Here is a 14250-nt window from a genome sequence, read left to right as displayed (position 1 = left end):
GCAGCAGCAGAGCAGCCAGCCAGCAGCAGCACCGTTTCCAGCACCGCAGCAGCAGGCCAAAGGGCTCCACGCTCAGCAGCAGCAGGGCCAGCAGCAGTTGCAGCCTTCACAGAGCATGCAGCTGGGGGAGCCAGCACTGAAAGCACGTAGAGCCCGTTGCAGCAGCAGCAGAGGCCCAGCACCAAGAGTTTCAGCCAGAGCTGTCAAACAGCAGCTTGCGGCTGCAGTCAGAGACAGCAGCAGCCAGTGCTAGGGCGCGCAAAGAAAGAGATGGCCGCTCAGCCAGCCAGCACCCTAGTGATCAGCCAGCATGCAGCAGCCAGCAGACTAGGTCAGACCAGAGCCGCAGCAGCAGCATCATCCAGACAGCACAGCCCAGAATTCTGCAGCATTTCCTGCAACGACATTGCTCGTGCGCAGCGACCAGAGGAGACAGCCCGAGGAAAGAGCATTTTGCTGTATGCGAGCCTTCTCAGCACGCAGCGGCCAGAAGCAGGCTCAGGCAAGCAGAGCCAGCAGAGGCCCACAGAACAGCAGAACTGCAGATTTACCAGCAGCAGACAGCTATTGGCTTTCACCCAGCCAGGTTTTCAGCTCAGCAGCCAGCGAGCACCGCAGACTTCAGCAACTGGCTTCCACCCAGCAAGCAGCTTTGGTCCAGCAGCAGCCTGCAGCAGCTCAGCAGAAGCTCAGCCAGCCAGACAGAAGGCACCAGTAGCAGCAGCCAGCAGGTTCTTGCAGCCAGCCCAAGCAGCCACCAGTGGGCAGTTGCTCGCTCTGGGCAGCTCAGCACAGCCGTCAGAGGAGCAGCCGAGCCTCAGCAGCATTCACACACAGCTAAGCCGAACCAGCAGTTTAGCAGCAGTCTAGCAGTCACAGCCCTAGCAGGCTGCCAGTGCGTTGCCCCAGCATGGCACTCTAAGAGCATACAGCAGCGCATCAGCCTCAGCATTGGGCAGCCCATCCACCAGCCCCAGCAGAAGCAGGGCAGCCAGCACAGCTCCAAGCGAGCAGCAGACTCGCAGACAGCACAGCTCCCAGTCAGGTATGGCCAGTGCGCTTCAAGCAGACCAGACAGGCAGCGAACAGCAGAGCCTGGCAGACACCCAGCCAGAGCAGTGCAGAGCAGCCCACAAGCAGCACCAGCTCCAGCCACCAGCCCCCAGCAGCCAGGACAGCAAAGCACAGAGCAGAGCAGTCAGTTTCAGCAGCCAGCGCAGCAGGGGCCACCAGACGCAGCAGCCAGCTCAGCCAGCAGAGCAGCAGCAGTTCCAGCAGGGTGTTTGTTGTTTATTTGCCAGTCAGCAGGGAGCCAGCGTGGTGCCCCAGCCCAAGCAGGCAGCCCAGCACAGGGCAGAGAGCAGAAGCTTTCAGCAGCCCACCAGCACAGTAGCACCGCAGCAGACCCAGCGCTCAGACTTGCAAGCCAGCTAGCCAGCAGCAGCCAGACAAGCAGCAGAGACACCAGACAGCAGACAGCAGTTCGCAAGCCCCACATGGCCAGCCCAGCCAGCCAGAGCGCCAGACTCTAGGCAGCAGCAGCATGTCCACGCAGCAGCCCCGCAGACAGACAGCGCAGCCAGTCAGCAGAGCATCAGCAGACATGCAGTCGGCCAAGCCCCAGTCACCTCAGAGCTTCAAGAGCAGAGCCCAGCCTAGAGACAGATCAGTCAGACCAGACAGCGCCAGGAAGCCAGCGTGCTGAGCCTTCCCAGATGCTAATGGGGCTGTGTAGCGCAGGGGTAACATACGTTTCCCGACAGCACCCAGAAGCAGCCCAGCAGACCAGAAGGATCAGCAAGCAGACGCAGCCATGACAGCAGCAGCAGCCCAGCAGCAGAGATCAGCAGGCACAGACAGCCCCAGCCAGCCCCAGCAGCCAGAAGCCAGCTCAGAGCCCAGGCCCAGCAGCAGCAGCCAGGAGCAGCCCCAGCCAGCAGAGCTCAGCAGCGGCCAGCAGCAGAGCCCAGAGCAGCAGTCAGAGCAGGGCAGAGCAGCCAGCAGAGCCCCAGACAGCAGCCCCAGCAGCCCCAAGCAGACACGGACAGAGCCAGCAACCCAGCAGCAGCAGCCAGAGCGCCCATGCATGCCGCAAGGCACAGCAGCGAGACAGCCAGCACCAGCAGAGCAGCAGCAGCAGCAGCAGCAGCCCCAGCACAGAACCAGCAGTAACCAGCAAGCCAGCAGAGAGCAGAGCCAGCAGCACAGGACAGCCAGCAGCCAGGCAGCAGTCAGCAGCTAGAATCCCCAGCAGCCAGCCCAGCCCCAAGCCAGCCCCCAGCAGCTACAGAACAGCCAGCGCCAGCCAGCAGAGCAGACAGCCCCAGCAGCAGCAGCAGCCCCAGCATGCAGTCCAGCCCCCAGAGCAGCAGACAGCCAAGCAGAGCCAGCCAGACCAGCAGCACAGCAAGCCAACAGCCAGCCAGCAGCCCAGCAGCCAGCAGACAGGTCAGCCAGAGCAGAGGTCTAGAGCCAGAGCAGAGACCAGCAGGAGACAGGAGGCGACAGCAACCAGGGCAGCAGCCCAGACCAGCCAGAGCCAGAACCCCAGCAGCAGCCCAGCACAGCACAGACAGCCAGCCAGCAGCAGGCAGCCAGCAGCCAGACAGAGCAGCAGACAGCAGCAGAAGCAGAGCAGCACCCAGCCCAGAACATGCAGAACAGAACCCAGACAGCGCAGAGACAGCAAACAGCAGCACAGCAGCCCAAGTCAGCAGTCGCAGCCAGAAGCCAGAGCAGACAGGGCACAGCCCCAGCCCCAGCCAGCAGAAAGAGCCAGCCCAGCAAGGCCAGCAGCACAGCAGACAGCAGAAGCCAGCCCACGCAGCACCCAGCAGCAGACAGCCCCAGACCAGCAGCAGCAGCCCCCAGCAGACCCCAGCAGGTCCCTCAGAGCCCAGAAGCAGGCAGAGCAGCCCAGCAGCAGCAGAGCCACAGCCAGCAGCAGCACACGCAGCCAGAGCAGCGCGGCAGACAGCAGCCAGCCCAGACAGCCAGCCAGCTCAGACAGCGCAGAACAGCCAGAAGAGCGCAGCAGCAGCAGCCAGCAGCAGACCAGCAGCAGGCAGAGCAGCCAGCAGCAGCACCAGCCAAGACAGCAGCAGCCAGAGACATTGAGACAGCCAAGCAGCAGACCCAGCTACAGCCAACCCAGAGCAGCAGCAAGATCCAGAAAGCAGCAAACCAGCCAGCAAGCCGCAGCCCAGCAGATCACAGGCAGCAAAGCAGCCCAGCAGGCCAGACAATCGCAGCAGCCAGCCAGCTCCAGCGCAGCATCAGCCCCAGAGCAGCAGCAGCACCAGTCAGCACTCAGCTAAGAGCTGTCAGCAGTTCCATGACAGCAGCAGACTCCACAAGAGCAGAGCCGGCATGCAGACCAGCCCAGCAGCAGAGAATCCTAGCAGCAGCCCATTCTCCAGCACAGCACCAGCGTTTCAGCAGCCCAGCAAGAAGCAGAGACTAGAGCACAGCAGCAAGCCACGCCAGACAGCAGAGTCAGGAAGCACGCAGCACCAGAAGCCACAGGCCCAGGCATGCAGCCAGGCCAGCAGACACAGAGCAGCCAGCAGGGCAGCAGCAGCAGCCAGCAGAGCAGCAGCAGACAGCAGCAGCCAGTCAGAGCCAGCCAGGCAAGCAGCAGCCCTGCCAGCAGACACCGCTGCAGCCAGCCCCAGCAGAGCCAGCAGCAGAGGGCCCAGCAGCCAGCAGCAGCCCCTGCCTCCAGCAGCCAGCAGCAGCAGAACAGCAGCAGCAATCAGCAGCTCAGGCCCAGTCAGGACAGCCAGAGCCAGACCAGAACAGGCAGGCACCAGACCCAGCAGCCAGCTCACAGCAGAAAGCAGCAGCCCAAGCCCAGCAGCAGACCCAGCAGCACAGCATTCTTCAGCAGACCCCAGCAGCCAGCAGCAGCCAGCAGCATGCCAGGGAGAAGAGCAGCCAGCGCAGCCAGCAGCCAATGCCAGCAGCCTCTGTAGCAGCCAGAGCACAGTCCAGCCCAGCAGCAGACAGCAGCAGAAGCAGCAGCAGACAGCCAGCCCGCAGGCCAGCCAGCAGCAGACAGCTCAGCAGCAGAACAATCCACCCAGACCCAAGAGCAGCCAGCCAGCAGCCCAGCAGCAGCACGACCAGCACAGCACCAGCAGCCCAGCCCAGCAGCAGCAGCAAGCAGACAGGCCAGCAGCACAGAAACAGCCGCAGCAGCACAGGCAGCAGCAGCAGCCAGCGCAGCACAGCAGCAGCAGTCCCCAGCAGCAGAAAAGACAGCAGCAGCCCAGCACAGCACCAGCCATCAGCAGCAGCGACAGCCAGTTGCATCAGCAGGCAGCACAGCAGAGCACCAGAGCAGCACCAGAAAGCCCAGCACAGCAAGCAAGCGTCGAGGCCTCCCAAGCCAGACAGACAGCCTAGACCCAGCACTGATAACCACAGCAGGAGAGCAGCAGAATACGCAGCCAGCAGCGGAGGAAGCAGAGATCCAAGAAAAGCCCAGCAGCGCAGCTCCAGGCCAAGCACAGCAGCAGAGAACCAAGCCTTTACCAGCCAGCAGCCAGCCAGGGGGCGTTTCAGAAGTCAGCAAGCAGCCAGAAACAGCCAGCAGCAGCAGCCAGCCCAGAGCTCCCAGCCAGCCCAGCCAGCAGAAGCCAGCAGGCAAGCAGCTTCCTCTGGGCAGCCCCAGCAGGCAGAAGACCAGGCCAGAATCATTTTCCAGCAGCAGAGCCAGACAGGCAGCACCACAGCAGCACAACAAAGCCGGCAGCAGCCAGAGCCCGCAGAAGCTCTCAGAACTACACCAGCAGCAGCAGCAGCAGCCCGAGCAAAGCAGCAGCACAGCAGCCAGCCAGCAGACAGCCAGCATGCCAGCAGCAGCACCACAGCAGCAGAGCAGCAGCAGAAAGCAGATTTTATTGCAGCAGCAGCACCCAGCATTTGTGGCAGAAGCCGCACCAGGTACAGCCAGCAGCCCAGCAGAGCAGCAGCCAGAACCTCACCCAGCCAGCACAAGGAAGCAGCACCCAGCAGCACAAGCAGCTAGCAGCACAGCAAGACAGCAGCAGAGCAGTTTTGCCAACAGCAGCATTCCAGCAGACAGCCAGAAGCCCAAGCAGACCCCCACCACAGCCAGAGCCCAGCAGCCAGCCAGGCCAGCAAGCCACCAGCAGCAGACAGAGCACCAGCAGCTTCTCCCAGACACGACCAGCAGCCAGCCGCCAGCAAACAGCCAGCCAGCAGACAGCCCATGCAGCAGCCAGACAGCCATAGCCAGAGCAGGCAGCACAGCCAGGCAGCAGCCAGACCAGGACAGCACAGACAAGCCAGCCCAGCAGCAGAGACCAGGCCCAGCCAGCACAGCACAGCCCCAGCCAGACAGCCAGCACCACAGAGCCAGCAGCAGCCACAGCCAGAGCAGCAGAGAACTCAGACCCCAGCCAGCAGATCAAGCAGCAGAGCCAGCCCGCAGCCAGATAGCAGAAGAGAGCAGCATGCCAGCAGCACAGCAGAGCAGAACACAGCAGCACCAGCCAGCCCAGCCAGCAGCCCAGAGCCAGCAGCCCAGACAGCAGCAGCCACAGACCAGCCCCCCAGAAGAACAGCCAGCACGCAGCACAGAAGAGCAGACAGAGGCCGCAGACAAGCCAGCAGCAAGCCCAGCCAGTCAGCAGCAGGCAGCCAGCAGGAGCACAGACAGCCAGCAGATCAGCAGCAGCAGCCCAGCCCAGCTCAGCCAGACCACAGCAAGCTCCCAGCAGCCCAGAAGCAGCAAGCCAGCAGCCACAGCAGAACAGAGCAGCAGCAGCCAGCAGCAGCCACACTCAGCCAGCCCAGCAGCCCAGCAGACCCCCAGAGCAGCAGCAGCCAGCAGCCACCAGAGCAGAGCACCCAGCAGCCAGCCCACCAGACAGCACAGCCAGCCGCAGCAGCAAGTCAACTCAGCCAGCAGAACAGCCGCAGCCACAGCAGAGCACAGCCACAGCAGACCAGCCAGCCAGCCCACAGCCCAGCCAGCCAGCAGCCATCCCAGCAGCAGAGCCAGCACAGTCAGCCAGCAGATAGACAGCCCCAGCCAGCGACCAGACAGCCAGCAGACCCCAGCAGCAGCCAGCAGAGCAGAACCAGCAGACAGCCAGCCAGACAGCAGCAGCCCAGAGCAGAGCCAGCAGGCCAGCCAGCAGCCCAAGCCAGAGCAGCACACCAGCCAGACAGCACCAGAGCAGCAGCCAGCCAGCCCACAGCCCCAGCCAGCCCCCAGCAGCAGCAGCCAGGCAGCCCCAGAGCCCCAGCAGCAGCAGCCAGAGCCCAGCAGAGCAGCAGCAGACAGCCACAGCAGAGAGCCAGCAGCCCCCAGTCCAGCATCACCAGCAGCCCAAGCAGCAGCCCAAGGCCAGCAGAGCCCACCAGCAGAGCCAGAGCCCCAGCCACCAGCAGCAGCGCAGCCAGCCCAGCCAGAGCCAGCGACAGCCAGACAGCCAGCAGCCAGCAGAGCAGGCAGCAGAACCAGAGAGCAGCCCAGCAGCAGCCAACCAGCCAGCAGACAGACCAGCCCAGCCACACCAGACGCAGCCAGCAGCCAGCAGCAGCCAGCCTGCAGCAGGCAGCCAGAGCCCACCAGCAGCCCAGACAGCTCCAGCAGCAGCAGCCAGCAGCCCCCAGCAAGAGAGCCAGCCAGTCCAGAACCCAGCAGACAGCAAGCAGCAGCAGTGAAGCCCAGCAGTCAGCCCAGTCAGCTCCAGCCACAGAGCCAGCATGCTCCCCCGCACCAGCAGCAGCCAGCAGCAGCCCCAGCCCAGCCAGAGACAGCCCCCAGCCAGTCCAAGCCCACAGAAGACAGCATCAGGGCCCACGACAGCCCAGAGTCCCAGCAGCCAGCACCAGCAGAACAGACCAGCCCAGAGCAGCCAGCAGACCAGCCCGCAGCCACAGCCCAGCACAGACCAGCCCCCCAGCCCAGCAGAGCCAGCCAGCCCCCAGCCAGCAGCCCAGCAGCACAGCCAGACAGCCCAGCACAAGCCCCAGAGTCAGCCAGCAAGCAGCCCAGCCAGCACCAGCAGACAGCCAGCAGCCAGCAGACAGCCAGCCAACAGCCAGCAGCAGCCAGCCCCAGACAGCCCAGCAGCAGGCCAGCCCCAGCAGAGCCAAGCCAGCAGAGAGCTCAGAGAGCCAGCAGCCCCCCACAGCAGAGTCAGCAGCCCAGCAGACAGCCCAAGCAGCAGCAGCCCAGCAGGCCCCAGCCAGACAGCACAGCAGCCAGACAGCAGAGCAGCCAAGCCAGCCAGCAGCAGACCAGCACCCAGCCAGCCCAGCCAGCCCAGCCAGCAGCAGACAGCCCAGCCAGGCAGCCAGCCCAGCAGCAGTACCACTTAGCCCAGCCACAGCAAGCCAGCAGCACAGAAAGCAGCCCAGGCCAGCAGACCAGACCAGCAGCAGCCCAGCCAGCCCCAGAGACAGCCCAGCAGCCAGTCCCACCAGAGGCAGGCCCAGCAGCCCAGAGCTCAGCAGACCCACCCCAGCAGCCCCAGACAGCCCACCAGCAGCCAGCCCAGAAGCAGCAGCCAGCCAGAGCAGCAGCCAGCAGCAGCAGCAGCCAGCCAGCAGTACCAGCCCAGAGCAGCGACCAGAGCCCCAGCCAGCAGCAGCAGCACAGACAGACAGCCCAGGCCAGCCAGAACCAGCAGCAGACAGCAGAGCAGCAGACAGCCAGTGCAGCAGTCAGACACCAGACCAGCACAGAGCCCCAGCAGAAGCAGCCCAGATCAGCCAGCAGAACAGCCAGAGACGAGCAGCACAGACACCAGCCCAGACACCAGAGCCAGCCCAGAGCAGCCAGCCAGACCAGCAGCAGCCAGCACAGACAGCCCCCCCCAGCCCCAGCCCAGAGAGTCAGGCCAGAGCCCCAGCCAGACAGCAGCAGACCCCCCAGCAGCAGCCAGCCAGCAGAGCAGAGCGAGCCCCAGACACACCAGCAGCCAGCCCAGCAGCAGCAGCCAGCCCAGCCCAGCAGCAGAGGAGCCAGCAGCAGCACCCCAGCCCACCAGAGCCCCAGCCAGCAGCAGCCCCCAGCACAGCCCAGCAGCAGCAGCAGCCAGAGCCCCAGCCCAGCAGCAGCCCAGCCAGCAGCCCAGAGCCCCAGCAGCCCAGCAGCCCCAGACCCCAAGCAGCAGCAGAGACAGCCAGCCCCACCCCCCCCAGCCAGAAGCCCAGCCAGCAGAGCAGCCAGCAGCAGCCCAGAACCAGCCCCAGAGACCCCAGCCCAGACCCAGCCAGCAGCCCAGCCCAGCAGCCCCAGCCAGCAGCCAGAGCAGCAGCAGCAGGGCCAGCACCCCAGCAGCCAGCCCCAGCCCAAGCCCCAGCAGCCCCAGCACAGCCAGCCAGCAGCCCCCCAGCCCAGCTCCCAGCAGCAGAGCCCCAGCCCAGCACCAGAGTAGCCAGCAGCCCAGCAGCAGCCCAGCCCCCAGCCAGAACGATCCAGCAGCCCACAGACAGCAGCCCCAGCAGAGCCAGCAGCCCAGCAGCCTAGCAGCAGCAGCCCCCAGACCAGCAGCCCAGCCAGCCAGAGCTCAGCAGCCCAGCCCAGACAGCAGCCAGCCAGCAGCCAGCCAGCCCAGCGCCAGCAGCAGCAGCAGCCCAGCAGACCCGAGCAGCAGCAGCCCAGCACCCCCCAGCAGCCCAGCAGCAGACAGCAGCACCAGCCCCAGAGCAGCCCAGCACAGCAGCCAGACCCCAGCACCAGCAGCAGCCCAGCCCCCAGCCAGAAAGCAGCCCAGCCCCAGCAGCAGCAGCCACCCAAGCCCCAGCAGCCCAGACAGCCAGCCAGCAGCAGACCCAGCCAGCCCAGCCCCCAGAGCCAGCCCCAGCAGCAGCCAGCAGCAGACAGCCCAGCCCCAGCAGCCAAGCCCAGCCAGCAGCAGCACCCAGCCAGCAGCCCCAGCAGCAGCCCCCCAGCCCAGCAGGCAGCCCCAGCCAGAGCCCAGCAGCCAGCAGCAGCAGCCCAGCCAGCCAGAAGAGCAGCAGAAGAGACCCCCCCCCCCCCAGCCCAGCAGCCAGCCAGCAGGCAGCCAGCCCAGCAGCCAGCCAGCCCCCCAGCAGCCAGCCCCCCAGACAGAGCCCAGAGCAGAGCAGCACCAGCCAGCCAGCAGCAGAGCAGCCACCCAGCCAGCCAGCAGCCCCCCAGAGCCAGACCCCACAGCCAGAGCAGCCAGCAGCCAGCAGCCAGCACAGCCCCCAGCAGCAGCCAGACCCAGCCCCAGCAGCAGCCCCCAGCAGCCCCAGCCACAGCCAGCAGCCCCAGCCCAGCCAGCCCAGCCCCAGCAGCAGAGCAGCCCAGCCCCCACCAGCCAGCAGAGCCAGACCCAGCCAGCAGCAGCCAGCCCAGCCAGCCAGCCAGACCAGTCCCCAGCAGCCCAGCCCAGCCAGCAGCCACCCCCAGCCCAGCCCCACCAGACCCAGCAGCCAGCAGCCCCCAGCAAGCCAGCAGCAGCCAGCCAGCCAGACAGCCCCCAGCAGCAGCAGCAGCCAGCCAGCAGCCCAGAGCAGCAGACCCAGCAGAGCCAGCAGCAGAGCCCCAGCCAGCAGCCCCAGCCCAGCCAGCAGCCAGCCAGCCCCAGCCAGCCCAGCCCCAGCAGCCAGCAGCAGACAGCCCAGCACAGCAGCAGACACCCCAGCAGACCCAGCAGCCAGTCCAGAGCCCAGCCCCAGCCCCAGCAGCAAAGCACCAGCCAGCCAGCCAGCCAGCCAGCAGCAGCAGCAGCACAGACCAGACCCAGAGCAGCACGCCCCAGCAGCAGTCAGCAGACCCCAACACAGACACCAGCCCCCACCCCGCCCAGCAGCAGCCCCAGCAGACACCCAGCCAGCCAGCAGGAGGCAGCAGAGTCAACAGCCAGCCCAGCAGCAGCAGCCCGCAGCCACCCAGACCAGACCCCAGCAGCCAGGCACAGCAGAGCCCCACGCAGCAGCTTTGCAGCGACAGAGAAGCATGTCCCAGCCCAGGCCCCCCAGACCACCTTTGAGTTGGTACAGGCGCGCCAGCCCCAGAGCAGAGCAGCAGGCAGCTCCAGCGAGCAGCACCCCAGCCCCCCCAGGAATAGCAGCCAGCAGCCCCCAGCACAGCCCAAGCACAGACCAGCAGCCAGCACACGATCAGCCCCGCACTAGCCCCAACAGCCAGCAGCCAGAGCAGCAGCAGAGCACCACAGAGAGTCAGCCAGACGTTGGGAGCAGTGCAGCCCCCAGCCCCCAGGCAGCCAGATCCCCCAGCAGCAGAAGCGGTTAGCAGCAGCAGGCTGGCAGCCCAGCAGCCCCAGCCCACCAGCCAAGCCCCAGAGCCCAGCCCAACCAGAGTCCAGCAGAGCAGCAGCGCAGCACAGACAGCAGAGCAGCAGCCCCCAGGCAGCGGACAGCCCCCACAGCCAGAGTCACAGAGCCAGCAGAGCACAGCCACCAGCCCCATCACACAGCACCCCAGCCCCAGCCCAGCCCACAGCCCCAGCAGCCAGTCTCACAGACAGCAGCAGAGCCAGACACTTGTACAGCCCACCAGGCCAAGCAGCAGTTTGTGACACAGCCAGCCGAGCCAGCACAGAGCTCAGCCCACAGAGCTAAACAGCAGCAGCCCCCAGCCCAGGCAGCCAGAAACAGCAGCCAGCAGCAGCAGCCCCAGCAGGACCAAGGCCCACACAGGAAGCCCCGCCAGCAGCCCCCAGCAGCAGCCAGCAGAGACCCAGCAGCCAGCCCAGCAGCAGCCCCACCCAGGCAGCCCCCAGCAGCAGGCCCAGCAGAGTAGCGCAGAGCAGAGCAGCAGCAGCAGCAGCCAAAACCAGACTCAGAGCCCCAGCCAAGCAGCCAGTCCAGGTCACAGAGGACAAGACCAGCCCAAGCAGCAGCCTGCCCAGCAGCCAGAGCCACCAGCCCCAAGACAGCACAGCAGCAGCACAGACCCAGGCCAGCAAGCCCAGAGCAGTCCCAGCAGCAGAGCTCAGGAAGCAGCACCAGAGCAGCAGCAGCGCAGAACAGCCATCAAGCCAGATCCCAGCAGCAGCAGAGCCAGCAGCAGGCTTTGAGCATGGCAGCCAGCGACCCCCAGAGCCCCCCCCAAGAATGCCAGCAGCACAGCTTTCACAGCAGCCCCCCAGTCAGCGTCAGAGCCAGCCAAGCTGCGCCAGAGCGCCCAGCCCAGCCAGCAGCAGCCTCTTGAGCCAGAGTTCCCAAGGCTCCAGAAGAGCCCAGCAGCAGTAGAGCCAAGACCACCCAGCCAGCAGCAGCAGACACCAGAGTGCAGCCAGGAAGCCAGCAGCCAGCCACCAAGCCAGCCTAGCAGGCCCAGCCTATACAGCCAGCCCAGCAGCCCGGGCAGCCAGCGTAGCCAATTCAGGCAGCCCAGCAGCAGCAGCAGCAGCAGCAGCTTTACCCAGCCAGACAGGAGCAGCCAGACAGAGCCCAGCAGACAGACCACCAGCGCAGCAGCACCAAGCACCAAGAGCCCCCACAGCAGCCAGCAGCCCCCCCCCCAGCACAGCAGCCAGGCCCAGAGACCAGCAGCACAGCAGCAAGAAGAGCAGCATGTCGCCCTATCATTTCACCGGAGAGACAGCAGCAGTCCAGAGACAGCAGCAGCAGCCAGAGCCAGCAGACAGCATGCCCAGCAGCAGAGAAAGCAGGCCAAGCAGACAGCCCGCCAGCCCACCCCGCCCAGCCCAGCCCCCACCCCCAGGCAGACCCAGCCCAGACTCCCAGCCCCCAGCAGAGCAGCAGCAGCCCAGCCAGCCCAGCCCACCAGCTGCAACAGCCCCCAGCCAGCCGACCAGAGCAGCACCTAAGAGCCCTCTGAGCCACAGCAGCCACAGAGCAGCAGCAGAGGTCGACCAGACCAGCAGCCAGCAACCAGCACAGACAAGCAGGCCACAGCCCAAGCCAGAAGCCCAGCCAGCAAGACAGCCACCAGCCACAGACCACCAGCAGACAGCAGAGCCCCAGACAGCACGCAGCAGCACCAGCCAGCAGCACAGCAACCAGCCCATGCAGCACCAGCAGCCAGCCAGAGAGCAGCCAGCACAGAGCAGAGCAGCAGCCCCAGACAGCTTCCAGCAGGCAGACAAGCAGCCAGAGCCAGCGCGCCAGCAAGCAGCCAGAGTCCAGAGCAGAGAGAGACCCCCATGCCCAGCAGATGCAGAGCAGCAGTCCAGCAGCAGACAGCAGCCCGGCCCCAAGATAGAGAGAGCCAGCAGCCCAGACAGCCAGCAGAAGCAGCAGGAGCCCACCCCCCAGAAGCCAGCCAAGCAGCAGCAGCCCAGGCCAGCAGAAAGCCAGAGCAGCCAGCCCCCAGAAGCAGCCAGCAAGCAGCCAGAGCCCCAGCCCAGGAGCAGCAGCCCAGAGCACCCCAGCACCCCAGCAAACAGCATTACAGCAGCCCGCAAGCCAGCCCCAGCAAGTAGGGGCAGCCCAGCCCCAAGCACCCCAGCCAGACCCCCAGAGCCCAGCAGACCAGCACCCAGCCCAGCCAGAGCAGCCAGCTAGCCCAGACCCAGAAGCACCCCAGTCCCAGCACAACAGCAGCAGACCCACCAGCAGCCCAGTGAAGCCAACAGCCAGAATAGCAGCCAGACCAGCAGCCAGCCCCCCCCAGAGCAGCAGCCAACGAGCCAAAGCAGAGCCCCACAGATCAGCAGACGAAGCAGGCAGCCAGAGTCCCGCCCAGCAGCAGCCCCCAGGAGCCAGACCAACAGAGGTCCAGAGCAGTCAGCAGCCCAGCAGACAGCCAGAAGAGGCAGGCCAGAGCCCCAGCCCGACAGCCAGCCAACAGAGCAGCCCACAGGATGCCACAGCAGCAAGCAGCAAGAGCAGAGCCCAGCCAGAAAGCAGCAGCCAAGCAGCAGAGCCCAGCCACAGATTTCCAGAGATACAGCAGACCAGCAAGGCAAAGCAGCAGAAAGCATCAGCCAGAGCCAAGCAGCTGCTTTCCCAGCCAGACAGAGCCAGAGGACAGCCCAGCTTCAGCAAAGCCAAGCCACAGAAGCACAGCAGACGCCCAGAGCCTAGCACAGTACCAGCCAGCATTGCAGCCAGCACAGCACCAGCAAAGACCCAGCAGCAGCAGCCACCAGGGGGGAGAGCCAGCCAGCAGCAGCCAGCCCCCCACACCAGCAGAGTGCAGCCAGCCAGACCCCCAGACCAGAAGCCAGCCCCAGCCAGACCCCAGCCAGAGTCCCAGCAAGAAAAGCACCCCAGCCCCAGCAAGCCAACAGCCAGAGCCCCAGCCCAGCAGAGCCGAGAGCCCAGCAGCCAGAAGCAGCCAGCAGCACAGACCAAGCACAGCAAGACAGAGTCAGCCAGCGCACGCCAGCAGGCCAGCACCCAGCCAGCAGCCCAGCCAGCCAGCCCACACCCCCAGTCAGCAAGACAGCAGCCAAGCAACACAGCACCACAGCAAAGCAGCAGAGTCCAGCCAGCCCCGCAGCAGCCAGCAGACAGAGACAGGCAAGCAGCAGCAGCAGCAGCCCACAGTACCGACTCTGATTTGTCAGCGAATGTTGTGCTTTCACAGAGGCTTTGGGCTTGAGCGAACCGACTTCACCACTGCTTCCTCAGCAAGGCTTCTTTCGGCCAGGGAAGAAGAGTTGCCGGAGAGCTGGTGCCTCTTGGGCCTTGCTTTCTCGGCTCCAAATTCACTGGCTACACCTTGCTATGCCGAACTAAGCAGACACAGTCACATCCCTGCTGCAGCGTGGCCTAGCATGGCACTCTATGCCTATTACCATCTCCTGGTGTTGGTAAGGCTTTGCCTGTTGTTCAGGCTGACATGAGGTCAGGCCAGTGCCTTCACCACAGGAGACAGGAGGCGACAGGATCCTTGCGCACGGCCCGTAAACTTGATGGGGAACTGTGAGGGACAGTCTCCACTCCTTCCCCGGCACACCCTGTCCACCCACATCTCTTCCCAAAGGTCTAATATGTCATGTTTTCCTTTTCTCCCCTTTTTTTCTTCTATTGATTTTATGCAACTTTTTTTTGTCAAAGCACAAAACTTGCCATAGGAAGGTGTCCACGGATGATTTGTCCCCTTGTACAAGAGTCACAGTACAGTCTGCTTCTTCCCAGACTCCTTCCTATAGGTGAGCACTCGCCTTGCCCTAGTCGTTCCCCTCTTTTCTCCTTCCCTCCATGTCATTTCTCTAGACAGGTTAGAGTGGTAAACACTTTGTCTGTGCCACCCCCCTGCTGTGGTTTGTGACACAGCAGGCCCCCCTATCCTGCTTGCCT

General features: G+C 65.0%; 1 protein-coding gene across 1 annotated transcript; it reads left to right on the top strand.

Moving 5' to 3' along the window:
• Nucleotides 1-3369: 3369 nt before the first annotated feature.
• Nucleotides 3370-11810, top strand: LOC123394295 (serine/arginine repetitive matrix protein 2-like). The gene is made up of 5 exons (XM_045088047.1): nt 3370-4303; nt 4432-6260; nt 6344-7470; nt 7515-8280; nt 11091-11810. The coding sequence occupies exons 1-5, from the start codon at nt 3370-3372 to the stop codon at nt 11808-11810; spliced, it is 5376 nt and encodes a 1791-aa protein (XP_044943982.1).
• Nucleotides 11811-14250: the final 2440 nt, after the last annotated feature.

The sequence above is a fragment of the Mustela putorius genome, unplaced genomic scaffold (genome assembly GCF_011764305.1).
Source record: "Mustela putorius furo isolate JIRA1106 unplaced genomic scaffold, ASM1176430v1.1 tig00003831_pilon_pilon_pilon, whole genome shotgun sequence".
NCBI lineage: Eukaryota > Metazoa > Chordata > Mammalia > Carnivora > Mustelidae > Mustela > Mustela putorius.
The sequence above is the reverse complement of the archived record's forward strand: the minus strand, read 5'-3'. Positions and strand labels throughout refer to the sequence as shown.

Coding starts and splice junctions, on each gene's coding strand:
- LOC123394295 (XM_045088047.1), top strand. CDS start 3,370: ATGCAGACCAGCCCAGCAGCAGAGAATCCTAGCAGCAGCCCATTCTCC. Junction 4,304..4,431: donor AGCCATCAGCAGCAGCGACA/GCCAGTTGCATC, acceptor TAACCACAGCAG/GAGAGCAGCAGAATACGCAG. Junction 6,261..6,343: donor CCCCCAGCAGCAGCAGCCAG/GCAGCCCCAGAG, acceptor AGCAGCCCCCAG/TCCAGCATCACCAGCAGCCC.